The sequence below is a fragment of the Miniopterus natalensis genome, chromosome 22, assembly GCF_054644295.1.
Source record: "Miniopterus natalensis isolate mMinNat1 chromosome 22, mMinNat1.hap1, whole genome shotgun sequence".
Taxonomy (NCBI): domain Eukaryota; kingdom Metazoa; phylum Chordata; class Mammalia; order Chiroptera; family Miniopteridae; genus Miniopterus; species Miniopterus natalensis.
In genome coordinates this window covers 1815897-1830425 of record NC_142102.1, presented here as the reverse complement: position 1 = coordinate 1830425, position 14529 = coordinate 1815897, and the positions used below count along the sequence as shown (strand labels likewise).

Here is a 14529-nt window from a genome sequence, read left to right as displayed (position 1 = left end):
GTTGGGGGTTCCATCCCCCAATCAGCCCTGATGCATCAGTAAGTGGAACCGCACATCGATGGTCGTCCCTCTCCCCTCTTCACTCTCTCTCTCTCTCTCTCTAAAAATCAACAAATGAAACAAGTGTCCAAGCTGCGGCTGGTTCCAGCCTTGGTCCCGGCCTCCCAGGCCCCTCGCTGGAGCGCCTGCCAGCTGGATGCACGGACGGGTCTGAGCCACGGCGCTGAGCACGCAGGTGAAGGCGGCAATGCAGACATAGGACGCGGACGCGGCTCTGCCCACAGCCCCCGGCCTGCTGCGGGGGGGGGGGGGGGGCGCGAGCAGGTGCCGTGCCCCCCCCAGGGCTGCTGTGGGGACAGATCTGGGGCTGCCTCCTGGGCACAGGCAGGGTGGGGGTGCGAGTCCCACCCCTGGAGCTGCAGTGACAGGCTCCTCTGGCACAGGCACCAGATGCTAACCCGAGATAGCTGGGCCGTACTGGGGGTGTTCTCCCAGGGGGGTTGGGGACTGTCTCAGGCTGTAACAAAAGCCCCCAACTGCCTATCTTACGAAGAGCAGGCATACATGTCGCACGGCTCTGTAGGATGGACCGTCCAAGATTAAGGCGCCAGCACGGTTGGTGGAGCCCTATCACTTGTGTCCTCGCTTGGAGGAAAGGGGGAGGGGACCCTCTGGAGCCTTTTATAAAAAGGGCACTGATCCCCTCCCCGAACCCCACCTCCTAACAATCACATCAGGCCTTTCGATTTCGGCCCATGCATTTAGGGGACAGAACATTCAGGCCAGAGCAGGGAGCAGCCTCCAGAACCAAAGTCGCCCCAGGGAGCCGGCCCTTCGTGCAGAAACAAGTATTTACAGAGTAGGCATGGGCCTCCTGCTCTGCTCGGTGGCCCTGTCTCCCTGGGAGGGGACACACCAAACCCATGATGACAAAAAAGCACCCAGAGGAGAAGTGGGGGCGGAGAGGACAGTGGCGGAGACATGTGGCGGATCCCAGAGCTGGGCAGGGGCCCTAGAGGGGTGCCCAGCCCTCCAGGAAGACAGAGGCAGCCGCCGGTTTAGGAACCTGAACCAAAGGATCTGTCTGGTTCTGTGCCTGGGAGTCCACGGAGTCCTGGGCCAGCCCGGCCTCTGCAAGGTTCCATCGCCCACAGTGGGAACCCCTGGCTCCCAAGGAGCACACCCAGGACCCGGGGCTGGCCAGCTGCGCAGAACACTTCCCCGAGTCACTTCCTGTGGTTGGAATCATCCCCTAACAGGGACCCTAACTTGCAGTACTGTGGCCAGGGCGCTGCCGGCACAGTGGGCACAGGGCTCTGCCAGGGCCCGCAGCACCTGGGCCATCTGGGCTGCAGGGCCCTCCTGTTCTGGTCCCCACAGAGGCGGGACAGGTGAGCACCCTGGAGGCACCTGGGCTTCCCTGAAGGGTGGGCACCCTCCCCGAAGCCTGCAGGCCTCTGGTCCTGCCCAGAGCACACCTGGGCTCAGAAAGTCCTTCCATGTGAGTGGAGTCACCCGGCAGGACTGGCACAGCCACGTGTCACCCTGACACCCAGAGGAGAGAAAGAGGAAGCGCCAGCCCCGTGTCCACCCCTCAGGAAGGTGGCACGTCCTGGCGACCACGCACCGGTCTGTCATCTCCAGGTTCAGTTCAGCCGCTGCTGCTCTTCAGAGCCCGGCCAGGTATAACTGGCTGGTCCCTGGGAGGCTCTGGAACCTGGCAACAAACGAGGCTCACCTGAGACGGGCCCCTCACCTGAGACCGGCGCCACCCCCCGGCTGAGCCAGAGGCAGGCAGTGGGTCTCCATAGCAACACGATGCCCTGGAACCTCGCTCTGCACTGCCTGCTGCAGGGCTCCCGCTGCACCCGCCCACGCCCCTAGATTGGCATCTCGCAGGCTCGACCTGATCAGAGGCTGGCACACAGCTGGGGCCACACTGCCCGTGAGGTCACCCCACACGTGGTGCCACAGGGCGCCTCTGGGAGGCCCAGGGCATGAGCTGGCACCCGCTTCAAAAATGCAGCCGGCGGCGCCCTCCCTGCCTTTCCCTCTCCTCCCCAGGTGCTCACCTGCGCCTGCCTCTCCCGAGCTCCAAGGGCCCCTTTTGTCTCTCTCACTTGTTCCCTGAGCCTACGCAGCCCGGCTGGCTCACTCCTACCACCTCTGCAACCTTCTAGATAAACTTTTTCTTATAATTTGGGGGGAAAAGTCATTCTCAGTTGTCTGTTTCTTTTCAAAAGAGAAAGCAGTGAAAATGTCTGTTCATCCAGGTGCTCGTGAATAATACTGCAGTGGGCGGGCTCTGCTCCAGGGGGTTGGACACAGACACATGCAGACACATATACATCACCCAGACACACAACACGCATACATACATCACACATACACATGCACACATGGACACACACATCACATGCACAGATGAACACACACATCACACAAGGCACACAGGCACACACATCACACACACATGCACATCACCCAGACACACAACAGACATACATACATCACACATACACATGCACACACACACATCAGACACAGACACCCACACCACCACATACACACACATACATCACTCAAACACACAACATCCATACATCACCCAGACACACAACAGACATACACACATCACACATACACATGCACACACAGACACACCCATCACACAGGGACACATACCACACACACATGTGCATCACCCAGACACACAACATACACACACACATCACGCATGCACATGCACACACACGGACACACCCATCACACAGGGACACACACACACACGTGCACCACCCAGACATACAACATCCATACATCACACATACACGTGGACACACCCATCACACACAGACACACACACACATCACTCAAACACACAACATCCATACATCACACATACACAACGGACACACACACCACACAGAGACACAGACACACACACACATCACATTTACGTCTCCTATACACACAAGATACATACCACACACACACACACACACACACAGGCACCGCCTCTCGGTGTGGGTGCGCCCGGGAGACGGCTGCCCAGGCGGGAAGCAGGCCGAGGGCACGGCCGGCCTGAGCGACCGACAGGAGCCCTTTCTGTTTAACAGCAAACACCGAAGTGTCACCTTGTACCAGGTATAAAGTGAGTTCACACTTCGGCCTCGTGGGAAACCGGGCTCGAGCTCGGCCTCAGAAACATTTACCGGCCAGGCAGCTTCAGGGGCGCCAGTCGTGGGGGTGTGAACACCCCCAGATGAGAGAGGCACCTCCCCAAATTTTCCATGGAACCTAACCTCAAAGCCAGCCGGACGGCGGCGGGGTGTCCAGGCCTGGGCCCTGGCCAGCGCTCCCGCCCGGTGCCAGCCGTCAGCGGGGGACCCCAGCCTGCCCCCGCCCTGCCCCCAGGGCCTCGCCACAGCTTAGGAGAAAAAGCCAATGAATCACAGGAAGACGGGCTCCTCCCCGGGGACTCTAAATGTTTATTAGGAAATTATAGGAACCGTGTCAGGCATCTCGGTATCCGTCGGTCGGGCTGATTTTTACAGAAAGAAAACAGAGCCCCGTCCTCGGAACCCGAGACAATGAGAACTTCTCGGGCCACCAGCTCCTCGAGCCCGGCTCAGCCGGTTGCCAAGGTGACCCAATGTTTACCTCTCGGTTGCGCCGTGGGAGGAGGGTGCTGACCGCCCCGGAGCAGCCACCGGGCCTCCTCCTGGAGCCCGCACCCCGCGGGAAGGCTGCCAGGGCGCCCCCAAGGAGGAAGCCGCAGCCTCCCCCGCCAGGTCTCCCAGGCTGGGCCAGGGCTGGGGGGCAAAGGCAGGCGTCTCGCCCGCCCCCAGCGCCCACCCCAGGCTCGTCCTGAGGGCTGGAAACCCCAGAAGGCGTGCTGATAAACACGTGCTTAGATCCCACAGTTCGGGGAGGGAGGGGAGGGGGGAAGGAAGAGGAAGGAGATGAGGGGGAGCGGAGGGGGAGGAGTGAGGGTGCAGCTGGCTGAGCCCTCAGCTGGGCAGACAAAAGCCCAACCTGGCCTCTCCCCCTGCCAGGGCCCTATCCCACACCAGGCTGCTGGCCCTGGTCCAGGGCAGGGTGACCAGGAGTGCCCCATGGGGACCAGCAACGTGCCCCCTCCAGCTCTGCCCAGGGTTCTCCGCTCCACCCTGAAGGCCAGCCCAGCCCACACAGCTGGGCACACCGCCCCCTCCTCTGTCACTGCCTCCGTGTGATACAGCCCCTCAGGGACCCTACAGAAACCGCGTCCCTGCCACAGCCTGCGCCACCTGGCCAGATGCCTGGGGACTGGCCGCCTGCCAAAGGACAATCGTCCTGAGCTCTGGCGGGTGGCTGACCACGTGCACCCGCACACCCACGCACGCAGACACACACGCTTGTACATGACCCACGCTGAAACTGCACTTCATCGCGATAAAAGGTGGCACCCTCCCAGAGAAGCCCCAGGTGCCTAAGGCCAGCGGCAGAGTCATTTTAGAAAACAGCATTTGCCCGCAAGCAGACAGGGCAAGGGGACCCTGGAGGAGGCAAGGAAACCTTAGCACACAGGGCTGCATGGAGCCGGAGTCCCACTGGGTCTACCCAGGTGGCTACAGAGCCCGAGTCCCCACCCACCCTGCCACGGGTTACTCAGCGTGCCCTGGGGGAGAGGACCTGGGGTGGTGCGAGGACCATGGGCAGTGAGTCAGGGCAGCAGGTGGCCAGAGCACAAAGCAGGACCTCGGACAGCCTGCTAAGTAAGCAGAGGGCCCATCACTTGTCCCGCATAGATTAGTATCAGCGGTCACTCTCAGGAATTCCCACTGATCACCCCCCCTTCAGTGAACATGTGTTGGGATTTGTGACTGCTAAGACGCCTGGGGTGCACCCCCGGTGCCAACCCCAGCTCCCAGACCCTCCCCCTGATTCCAGACATGGTTTAGAGCAATCTGCCAGCCAACAGCCCAGGCAAAACATCATTCCATGCCAAGGGCACGCCTGGGCCCCTGGGCCTCAGCTCCTCCCTCCGAAAGGGCCGGTTTCTGAGGGTCAAGTCCGCCTTTTCTGTTTCCTCTTTCCCAATACTTCCTTGCAAAACCCTCTATTTTGGATCAGCCATTAACTCGAGCTTCTAACTCCAGCCCTAAGCTCAGTTCTTTATACAATAAAAGAACTGAGCATTTATACAATAAAAGAGAGTTTGAGACAAGTGAAAGGCTCAGAGAAGGGATTTGCAGGGTTAGGTTAAGTACAGAGATCAATGACCTCAGGTCTATTTTAACCCAAGGGCATGAGGAGGCCCCATCCTGGGCCCGGGGCCACCCACCGGGCTGCCCAGCCATCACCTAGCTTGCTGTTCGACCCCCTTCACATCTGCGCGGTGGCCCTGGGTGGAAGGCAGGAAGCCGCCTGAGGTCCTGTCGCCTCCTCCCAGGCCCAAGCTCCTTCTGAGACAGGAGACCCACCCAGACACGTGCTCCATGGTGACTGATTCTTAGTTCGGGCCCTATTTCTTGCAAAGCTCTTCACGCTGCACCCCGGGCTCCCAGAGGCCAGGCCCGTGCCCGGTGCTGGGGAGCCACGGTCACCGCCCACGCGGGCAGGCCACGCCCGGAGGTGGCAGCATGGGCACATTTAATCGGAGGCATCAGGCCTCAGCGCTTTTGCAAACAGGTCACCTTGGGACAGCCTGGCCAATGGCCACGGAGTATGGCCAAGTTCCTGGTTAGCAAGTGTTTCTGAGCGATGAGCTTCAAAAAGCAGAATAAACCGGGCCCCCAACACAGACACACCTCGAAGTGAAAACCCCGAGCGTGCACTCTGTCCTGCTTGTCCAGAGTGATCTCGGCGAAAAGGACGACAGTGAGCCCGGGTCAGGAGGGGACCGGAAGCAGGTGGGAGACACACCTGAGCTGGGCGCTGGCGGGATCAAAGGGGGTGACGGGCCGGTGAGCGGCCTCTTTAGTTTCAGCCCAAGGCACTCCGTGCCTCCCAGAACCCTGAGTTACTCAGCAGACCCATAATTGCTGGGGGGGGAACCCTAAGATCTAAAACTGAACAAATAACCCAGAAATCAGAGTCCACATAAATATATTCCAGGTTTGGGTGCTCAGTGTAGCCACAACAATAAATAGGATATCACATCTATGTGCATGTGTGCGTGTGCGTGTGTGTGCATGTACGCACACGTGTGCAGCCAAATGGCAGAGCTTCGGTTTGGGTGAGGATTTCTGTGTCTTACAATAAGTGCCTAGAGTCACATCACTGCCAACAGCGTAAAAGGTTAGCATCTGAGACTCCATTGCCTCGACCCAGAGCACCAGGCCTCCCGAGCTCAATGCTCCCACCCTGGGGCCACAGCGGCCATCCTCTCCACCCACCCCAGTCCCAGCCCCAGCCGAGCAGTGGCTTCCCAACTGCCCAGCAGGAGAGAACACTCCAGTTTATTGCCAGCTTGACGGGAAACTGATGTCAAGAAAATAATCCTATTTGGGGCTGTGAAGGGGAAGAAAAACAGGCTGAGGTGTGTGGGCTTAGACCGTTTTGTTTTTTTTTTTCTGGAAAGCATGAAAAGACCCATCGGGATCTTAAGCGTGTCACCGGCTGCAGGCCTCGGCCAGGCCTGAGAGAAGCGTCACCTGTGGCCACAGAGCCAGAGTCAGGGTGGGCTGACCGAGAGCACACCCACAACCACCTTCTGAGCTGGCTCTAACCACCACCGGGAAACCTTTTCATGTAAAGTAAAATTAGGGTGTCTTGTTGGTTTGGGGATGGGCACAGACAACTAAGAATCGCCCGAGTTGTCCTTTGACTTTAAAAAGATTTCTGCCAGCCCAGCTGGCGTGGCTCAGAGGTTGAGTGTCGACCCATAAACCAAGAGGTCGCCGGTTCGATTCCCGGTCAGGGCACAGTTCCGGGTTGTGGGCTTGATCCCCAGTAGGGGGCGTGCAGGAGGCAGCCGATCAGTGACTCTCATCATTGATGTTTCTCTCTCTCTGCCTCTCTCTGAAATCAATAAAAACAGATTTAAAAAAAAAAAAAAAAAAAAGATTCCGCCAGCAGGATGGGGCGAGGCTTTCCTAGCGCCTGTCCCGTCCATGCCCGTGGCAGAGGGAACCGAAATCTACCAGCGGGCCCGGCACAGTACCTGGCTGCCCACGGCCGGAAGGGCCTGGCCCTCCGCAGCTGCAGTCTCCGAGTGTCACCCCACAAGTTACTCATTAATCGTCAAGGAGAGAAGAACGTTCCTTTACGGTGGAGGAGCCTGGCAGCCACCGCAACCACGTGACCCGGCAACGGGCGGCCGGCCCCACGTGTCCCTGCTGCGGGCCACGGGAGTGCCCAACATCACCTGTTGTGTTTTGGATCCAAAACGGTTTCAACTGGATCTATTCATGAAGAGACGATCAGGCCAAGCCGGGTTGTGGGGCGTTCTACAGGACCACCGGCCTGGGTCCCTACACTGCCAGTGTTAACAGACGACCGAGGACTATTCCAGGGTAAATTAAATGAAAGAGAGGACGACCGAATGCAATGTGGCTGAGTGGATCCCGGGCCCTGTATGGGACATTTGGGGATCATTAGGGAAACAAAATATGGACTGTGTATTAGATAATTGTCATATCGAAGAGAGAGGAGAGGCGGGGGGGGTGAAAGGTACAATATTTAGAGACGGAGGAGGGAAGAAAGAATAAAAAATTGTGACAAGATATTAACTGTTCACTGTCCTATCATTCCCTTAACATTTCAGATGTCACAAAAACCTGTGGGGGAAGCAGTGCGCCGGTCCGGACAGGCGTGGCAGTAAGCCACAGTGGGTACACACAAACTCACACGTGTGGCTGCCCAGGCACAAATCCCAGCTCCCGCCTCACCTGCTGTGTGACCTTGGGCATATTTCTTTTTTTAAAAAATTATTTATTGATTCGAGAAAGAGAAACACCCATTCGTTGTTCCACGTATTCATACATTCACTGGTCGCTTCGTGTATGTGCCCCGATAGGGGATCGAACCCCCAGTCTTGGTGTATCAGACGATGTTCCAACCAACTGAGCTACCCGGTCAGGGCTCGGGCATATTTCTTAACGCATCTGAGTCTCAGTTCCTTATCTGAAAACCAGTGATCAGAACGGGGCGTATTTCATAGGGTCCTTGGGAAGATTGTGGCTCAGTATAAACTCTACCAACAGGACAATGCTTGGACCCTAGCAAGCGGTGTGGAAATAGCAGATACGACTGCGAGAGCTGAGTCTGTCGTCCTAGCAGTTTGTATTTTTACGGACTATTTTTAACTGCCTTCTCAAAGCGCAAACGGGGCACACCTTTCAGAGCCCCGATACTTAGGGCTCACCGTTACAAAGTCGACCGCTCGCCCGCGCCTCCAGCCCTCTTTCCGCCAGGGGAGGGAGGCAGGGGTGCAAAGAGCGCCTCGCCGGGCTCCGCCCAGGGCCAGCTGTGCCACGGGGGGGGGGGGGGGGGGGGGTTGCCCCTCACTGCTGCAGAGATGAGTGCTCACCCAGGCTGGGCCCACGGGCAGCCAAAAAAAGCCGGCGGGGGAGCGGGTCCTGGGGCCTGAGAGGAACAGCTGGTTTTGCTGGTGGTGGTTTAAACGTTCTCAGTATGACGCTCTTACACGTGCAAATGAGAAAGGGGAGACATTAAAACAATGAAGGGCAGCCACCCAGTAAGAACCCCGGTGGTGGGGACACCAAGAACGTCTATTTCCTTAAAAAAAAAACACCCAACATAATGTGTCCTTTTATTTTATTTTTCAAAATATATTTTTATTGATTTCAGAGAGAGGAAGGGAGAGGGAGAGAGAGATCAATGGGAGAGTCATTGATCGGCTGCCTCCTGCTCGCCCCCTACTGGGGACTGAGCCCGAAACCCGGGCATGTGCCCTGACCGGGAGTCGAACCGAGACCCCCTGGTTCAGCTCTTCTTCAAAGCTGCCTACACTATTGCCAGCACCTCCGGGTCTCAGTCCCACAGAAACGCCAGCTGCTCTGCACCAGGCCCTACGCCAGGGTCCACTGTGCACGGCTTAGAGCGAAACGCAGCGTGGCTGTGCTCTCGACAGCTGAGAGGCTGCAGAGTTATGGCAGAGCCCGGAGCCACACCTCGGAGCACCACGCAGCCAGAAAAAAGGGCGAAGGTGCCTTGTCAAGCAAGCACACGGGACACAAGCCTGAGACAGAAATGTGTTTGCTAGGGTCCTACACATGCTTTCCAAATGCCCACAGGAAGCACACCCGTTAAAGGGTCTGGAGAGGGTCTGGCCGGTGTGGTTAAGTGGTTGAGCGTTGACCCAGGAACCAAGAGGTCATGTTTTGATTCCTGGTCGGGGCACATGCCCCGGGGTTTCGGGCTCGATTCCCAGTACAGGGTGTGCAGGAGGCAGCCGATCAATGAGTCTCTCTCATCATTGATGTTTCTACCTCCCTCTCCCTCCCTCTTTCTGAAATCAATAAAAACATATTTAAGAAAAAAAAATAAAAATAAAGGGTCTGGAAAGAGTCACTGACACAGGGAAAAAGTGGTTAGCTGGGGGAGGGGAAGTCTTGAGTGTTGCCTGCACACTTCTGTATTGTTTGAGGAGTTTCACAATCGGGCCCACTGGCAGCCTGGGCCTGTGTGGGAGAGGGGCGGGAGCTGGTGGCCTGGATGTGCCCCAGACAAAGTGCTGGCCCTCGGCCAGCCCAGCTCTGCCCTGGGAGAAAGAGAATCCAGCCACGCACCCCTGCACTCTGACCGGCCGCCTGTCCAAAGCCGCTGCACCACGGGCACCTGCGAGGGATCCTGCCAGCAGGGTGCCGGGGAACAGCCACAGTGTGTGTTGGGGGAAGCTGCCGGTGTCATCTCATGCTGATGGAGCCCCTTGTTCAGGGTAAAGATAAGTTTCAGAGTAACCCCGCCCAAACTATAACAGGAAATGGCTGAGAGAATGCAATCTGGATGCTTCCCACCCCCACCCCAAACAGGGCAGGTGAAAAGGGCCCTCTCTAGGGGTCTGCGGAGGGAGGAGCCGTGCACAGCACAGTGCCCACCTTGCTGGCCAGACCCCCAGAGCTGCTGAGGTGGACAGGTGCAAGGAGGTGTTTTGGCTTCCTGGCCATGGAGGGGAAACAGGGCACGAAATTCATTCTGAAAACAATTCTTCGTGGGGACAAGTAGATAGAAATATATTTGGGGCATCTCTGCCAAGCAGGACTGAGTGGCCATCCGATGGGGGCCCACCAAGCCCCACCACTTAGGACAACAGCAAGAATCTCCAGATGCAAGACCTCGGGGCTCAGGAGCTGGGTCTGCCCTCCCAGGACCCAGGCTTCTCCTCTGCAAGTCTTTGAATTTTCACATCAAAGCCCTTCAGCCTCAGAGAAAATCTGCTGGGCTGGGGAGTTCTGATCAACCAAACAAGAAGTTGCTTGAGTTACAAAGACATTTGTGTCTTTGCTTTGTTTTCTCAGGCATTTGCTGTAACACCAACAATCACCTAAACGTGGCAGAGGGTGATCTGCTCCCAAGATGACTACTGGGGGAGGGAAATGAGGGGCCACACTGGCACCCAGCTAACCAGGACAGGCAGCTCTTTGCACACAGCTGGTCAGGCGAGGGTGCGGTGGGGATCAGAGCAGAGCCCGCGAGGGCCAGGTGTCCCCCCCAGTAAAAACAGACCCCTGCAGTTCCCAATCGGTTTTCACACACCCAGGTTTCCCACAGGCCCTCCAGGTCAGGGGAGACGTCTCCAAGCTGCAGGGAGGTCTGCAGACTGGTCCCTGGTCACAGAGCCAGAGAGAGCACACTGCCAACTGGCTTCTTGGCTAAAGTGGTTTTGATATGCACCCCCTGCCCTAAAATTGCTAAGGGGGGGGCTGAGGGGGTCCCTGGCGGAAGGGCCAGGCATGACCTAAACCACTGACTACAGAGATCCCCCAGAACCCTACTGGGAGCCCACAAACCAAACTACAGCCACCTCAAAGTCAGGGGCTGCCGCCCTGCTCGCCCCTGGGTGGCTTGGCCTCTCAGTCACCCCCTGCAGCCAGCCTGCCGCTGCCTCCTCTGAACACCAGTTACCTATGCCCTGCCCATCCCAGCTGGGGCTGGAAATGGACTTCCATTTCTGGAGGTGCCTTCGGCCAGAGGCCGGCTCTTGGTTCAAAATCGGTTTCGCTGGAGCACCACTTTAAACTGCAGTGCTCGGCTGAAGATCAGCATCGGAGACCTGGAAATCTGCATTTCCAAGGGCCCCAGCGGAACCCGTGCGCTCCAGACTCGGAGTCTGCGTCTGCTGGGGAGGTGGGGTCGGCGTTTCTGCACATCTGGGGGGTGGGGCGGGGCCCCTGCTCACTGAATAGACCTAGCACGCGGCAGGAGGGGTCGGTTCCATCGTCTCTGCCCACCTTGGGTTTCCAGGCTCCCCCGCCCCCCCGAGAGAGGGGCACCCAGCGCACTTCTGGAGGTGCGGGTTCCCAGGGCCGCGCCCCAATCCTCTAGCCGAGGGGCCCGCTCAGGGCCGGCAAAGCCTGGACCCCGGCAGCGGTTGGAGGGACTCCCAAGCCATCCCCAGGCTGAAGCCCCCCCAGCCATGCCAGGCGCACCCCTCAGCCAGCCTCACGAACCCAGACACCCGGTGCTACCGAGTGGAGGCCACCGTGAAACCGACGGCAAAAAGGATTTTCCGATCATTAAGCTCCTGGCCCAGAACCGGCCCCGTCCCCCCCAAAAGCGGTCTTCAACCCCAGCCACGCCCCAAGCGCCGACCCCGCCCCTGTGCTCGGGGTCCTCGCGGCTCCCGACCCAGCCGGGCCCCTCCCTCGCGGCCACACCCACCATGGCAGCGCCGTTCCCGAGCTGAACCAACACCCCCACCCTCACCCCAGCCCCCATCTGGGTCCACGCACCCTTCACTGGGGCTCGGAAAGCCTGGAAACGCCCCGCCTTCACCCCAGACCCCACGACCTGCCGCGCGATTTGGGGCGACCGCAGCTGGCGCCCGGAAACGCGGGGGCGGCGCGCCGAGGGGAGGGCTCCCCGGAGAGCCGCGCGGACCTCGGGCCCGCTCCGCGCCCATCCCACCGAGCGGCGGCTGCAGTTTTTTAAGTCGGTACTTTAATCGCCTCGTGCGCTGTTTTATAACCGAGAAGCCTGAGCCTTAGGCAACAAGAAAACAGCCTAAGGACACGGGTGTTTGAACTTGCCCCAAATATGGAAGAGTGAAGTGTCACCGACGGGTGCACGTGAGCGCAGAGGAAATAGGCGAGTCTTGAACCCAAAGTGGGACGGAAAGGTTGCCAGCCATTAAAATGTGTGTGGGGTTTTTTGTTTTTTTTTGGCCACTTTTATGTTTAAAAACAACAGCCAACTACAGATGAATCAGCGACCAGGTCCAGGGCGCGCGGGATGGGAGCGCTGCCCTCGGATCGGAGGCCCTGGCGCAGGTGCCGCGCGCCCGCCCCGAGCAGGTGGGCGTCGGGCCGGGACGTGGGCCGCGCGCACCGACGGGCGGCGGGCGGGACACTCCTTTCTGGAGAGAAAGCCGGGTCTCACCGAGGAGCCCTTGGGGTCGGGCGTGCCCCCGCAGGCCGGATGGGCGGGGCTCCCACAAAGAGCCGGGGACTGGGAACCCGGACCGCCCCCCGCGTCCGCCGCCGCAAGCTCTGGTTTCGACAAATTAAACCTTAGAGCGCTGGAAAAATTACAGGAAGAGGAGAGCAAAGAATGTGCCGAGTGGCTAGAGGGAGCCCTGTCCCCGCGTGAACTTCGCCCGCCGCGCGCCTCGCCCGCCCGGCCCCGCCCCTCCCGAGAGCGCGCCCGCCGGGGCGGCGACGGAGGGACCCGGACCAGGGCACCCCCTTCCTCGCGCCTCCCGGGGGCCTCGGCCGCCCATCTCCCCGAGCGGCCCCCGCGGCCCCCACCCAGCTCGCTCGCACCTGCCCGCGCCGTCCCCCCGCGCCCCCCCCCCACGGTCTGGGCGGGTTCCCCGCCCCCAACCCAGATGACGACATCCGCCCCCGCGGCCCCGCCCGACAGCGCCCGGGGAGGGGGCGTGCCCGGCGGGGGCGCGGTCGCCGGGCGGGTGCCGGCTCCCAAAGCTGGGACACGCCTCGCCAAGTGCGCGGAGCCGACCGCAGGACCCAGCGGCGGGGGCAGGGGCGAGGCCCCGGCCGTTCCCGGCCCGCGCGCCCTCGCGCCCGGCCCGCGGCTCCGGGGGCGTGGCCCGGCGGCCGGCCCCGGCCCTTGTCCGCGCGCTCCGGGCGCCCGGGGGCCGCCCCACTGACCTGTGTGAGTTCTCAGGTGCGCCTTGAGGTGCGAGGATTTCCCGTAAACTTTCTCGCAGCCCGCGTAGTGGCACTTGTGCTTTCTCTGCGGGGACTCGAGGTCGGCGCGACTTCGGCCCCGCCGGCCCCTTTGTCTGAGGCCGGGCTCGCCGCTCCCCGCGGGGCCCTGCTCCCGCTCGGGCTCCAGCCCCGCCTCGGGCTCGGGCTCGCTCCACGAGGGGCTGAGGGGCGCGGCCGCCGCGCTCTCGCCGCCGGGGGAGGCGGGCTCGGGGACGGCGGGCGAGGCGGGCGGGAGGCGGCAGGGGGTCCTCGCCTTCCGGGCCGCGGCGCCCTCTCTGCGCTCCGCCGGGGCGGGCGCCGGGGCTTGCTGGTTCAGGTCCGCCAGGATCCGCGCCACCACGAACAGCGAGGCGCTGTCCTTGCCGTCGCGGCGCTCCTCCACCCGGGGCAGCGTGGCGGCGGCGACGGCGGCGGCCGCGCCCTCGGGTCCGGGCTCCGGCCCCTCCCGCGGCCCGTGCACGACCGCGCGACTCGACATGGACACGAGGCACTCGGCGGCAAAGTGGTCCACATAGGCGGCGGCTGCCATGCTGCGGGCTCCGGCCGGCGGGCCGGCGGCGCTGCTGGTGGCGACGAGTCGTCAGCGGCGCATCCGCACCCACGGCCTCCGGGGAGCGGGCGGGGGGCGGGGGCGCGGCGTGCCCTCTCCGCCGGCTGGACTGGGCGCGCAGCCGCCTCTGCCGTCACCCGCGCGGCTCCGCGTCCGCGAGGCGCCCGCCCGGCCGGGCCCCGAGGAGTGAGCGCATGGAGGGCGGCGCGGAACGAGGGGGGGGGTCCAGGCGCGGCGTCAGGGGCGGCCTGTCCTAAGGATGCGGAGCGGCGACGTTAGGGACGACCGCGCCAAGTCGCGGCCGCAGCCTCGCCGCGCATTGTGGCAGGCGGGACAGCCGCCGTGCGCGCCGCGGCTCGGTGTGGGCGGCCCGGCCCCGGGGGTGGGCGGGGCCGGGGCCACATCTGGACCCGACGTCAGCCCCCAGCCACATCCTGGCGGCGCAGGTTACAGGCGGCGGCGGCCGCGGGGAGCTGCGCGCGCGGAGGGGGCGGGGATCCCGGGGCGCGCACACGCAGGACGGAGCGGCCGCGCGCCGCGCCTGGGCAGGGGGCGTGGCCAAGGCTCGGGGCGGGCCCCCCATTGGTCCGTCAGGGCGCGCCGGGCCAATCCGGGCCGCTAGGGGCGCCGGCCCCGCCC

The 14529-nt window shown here is 61.5% G+C and overlaps 1 protein-coding gene across 1 annotated transcript in view; it reads right to left on the bottom strand.

The window, feature by feature from the left end:
* KLF13 (KLF transcription factor 13) overlaps window positions 1–14198 on the bottom strand; it is a 38201-nt gene extending 24003 nt beyond the window's left edge. Inside the window, exon 1 of the mRNA XM_087829088.1 lies at window positions 13281–14198. Coding sequence (XP_087685214.1) covers window positions 13281–13869 — 589 coding nt within the window. The 5' untranslated portion in view covers window positions 13870–14198. The remainder of the gene's footprint in view (window positions 1–13280) is intronic.
* Window positions 14199–14529: the final 331 nt, after the last annotated feature.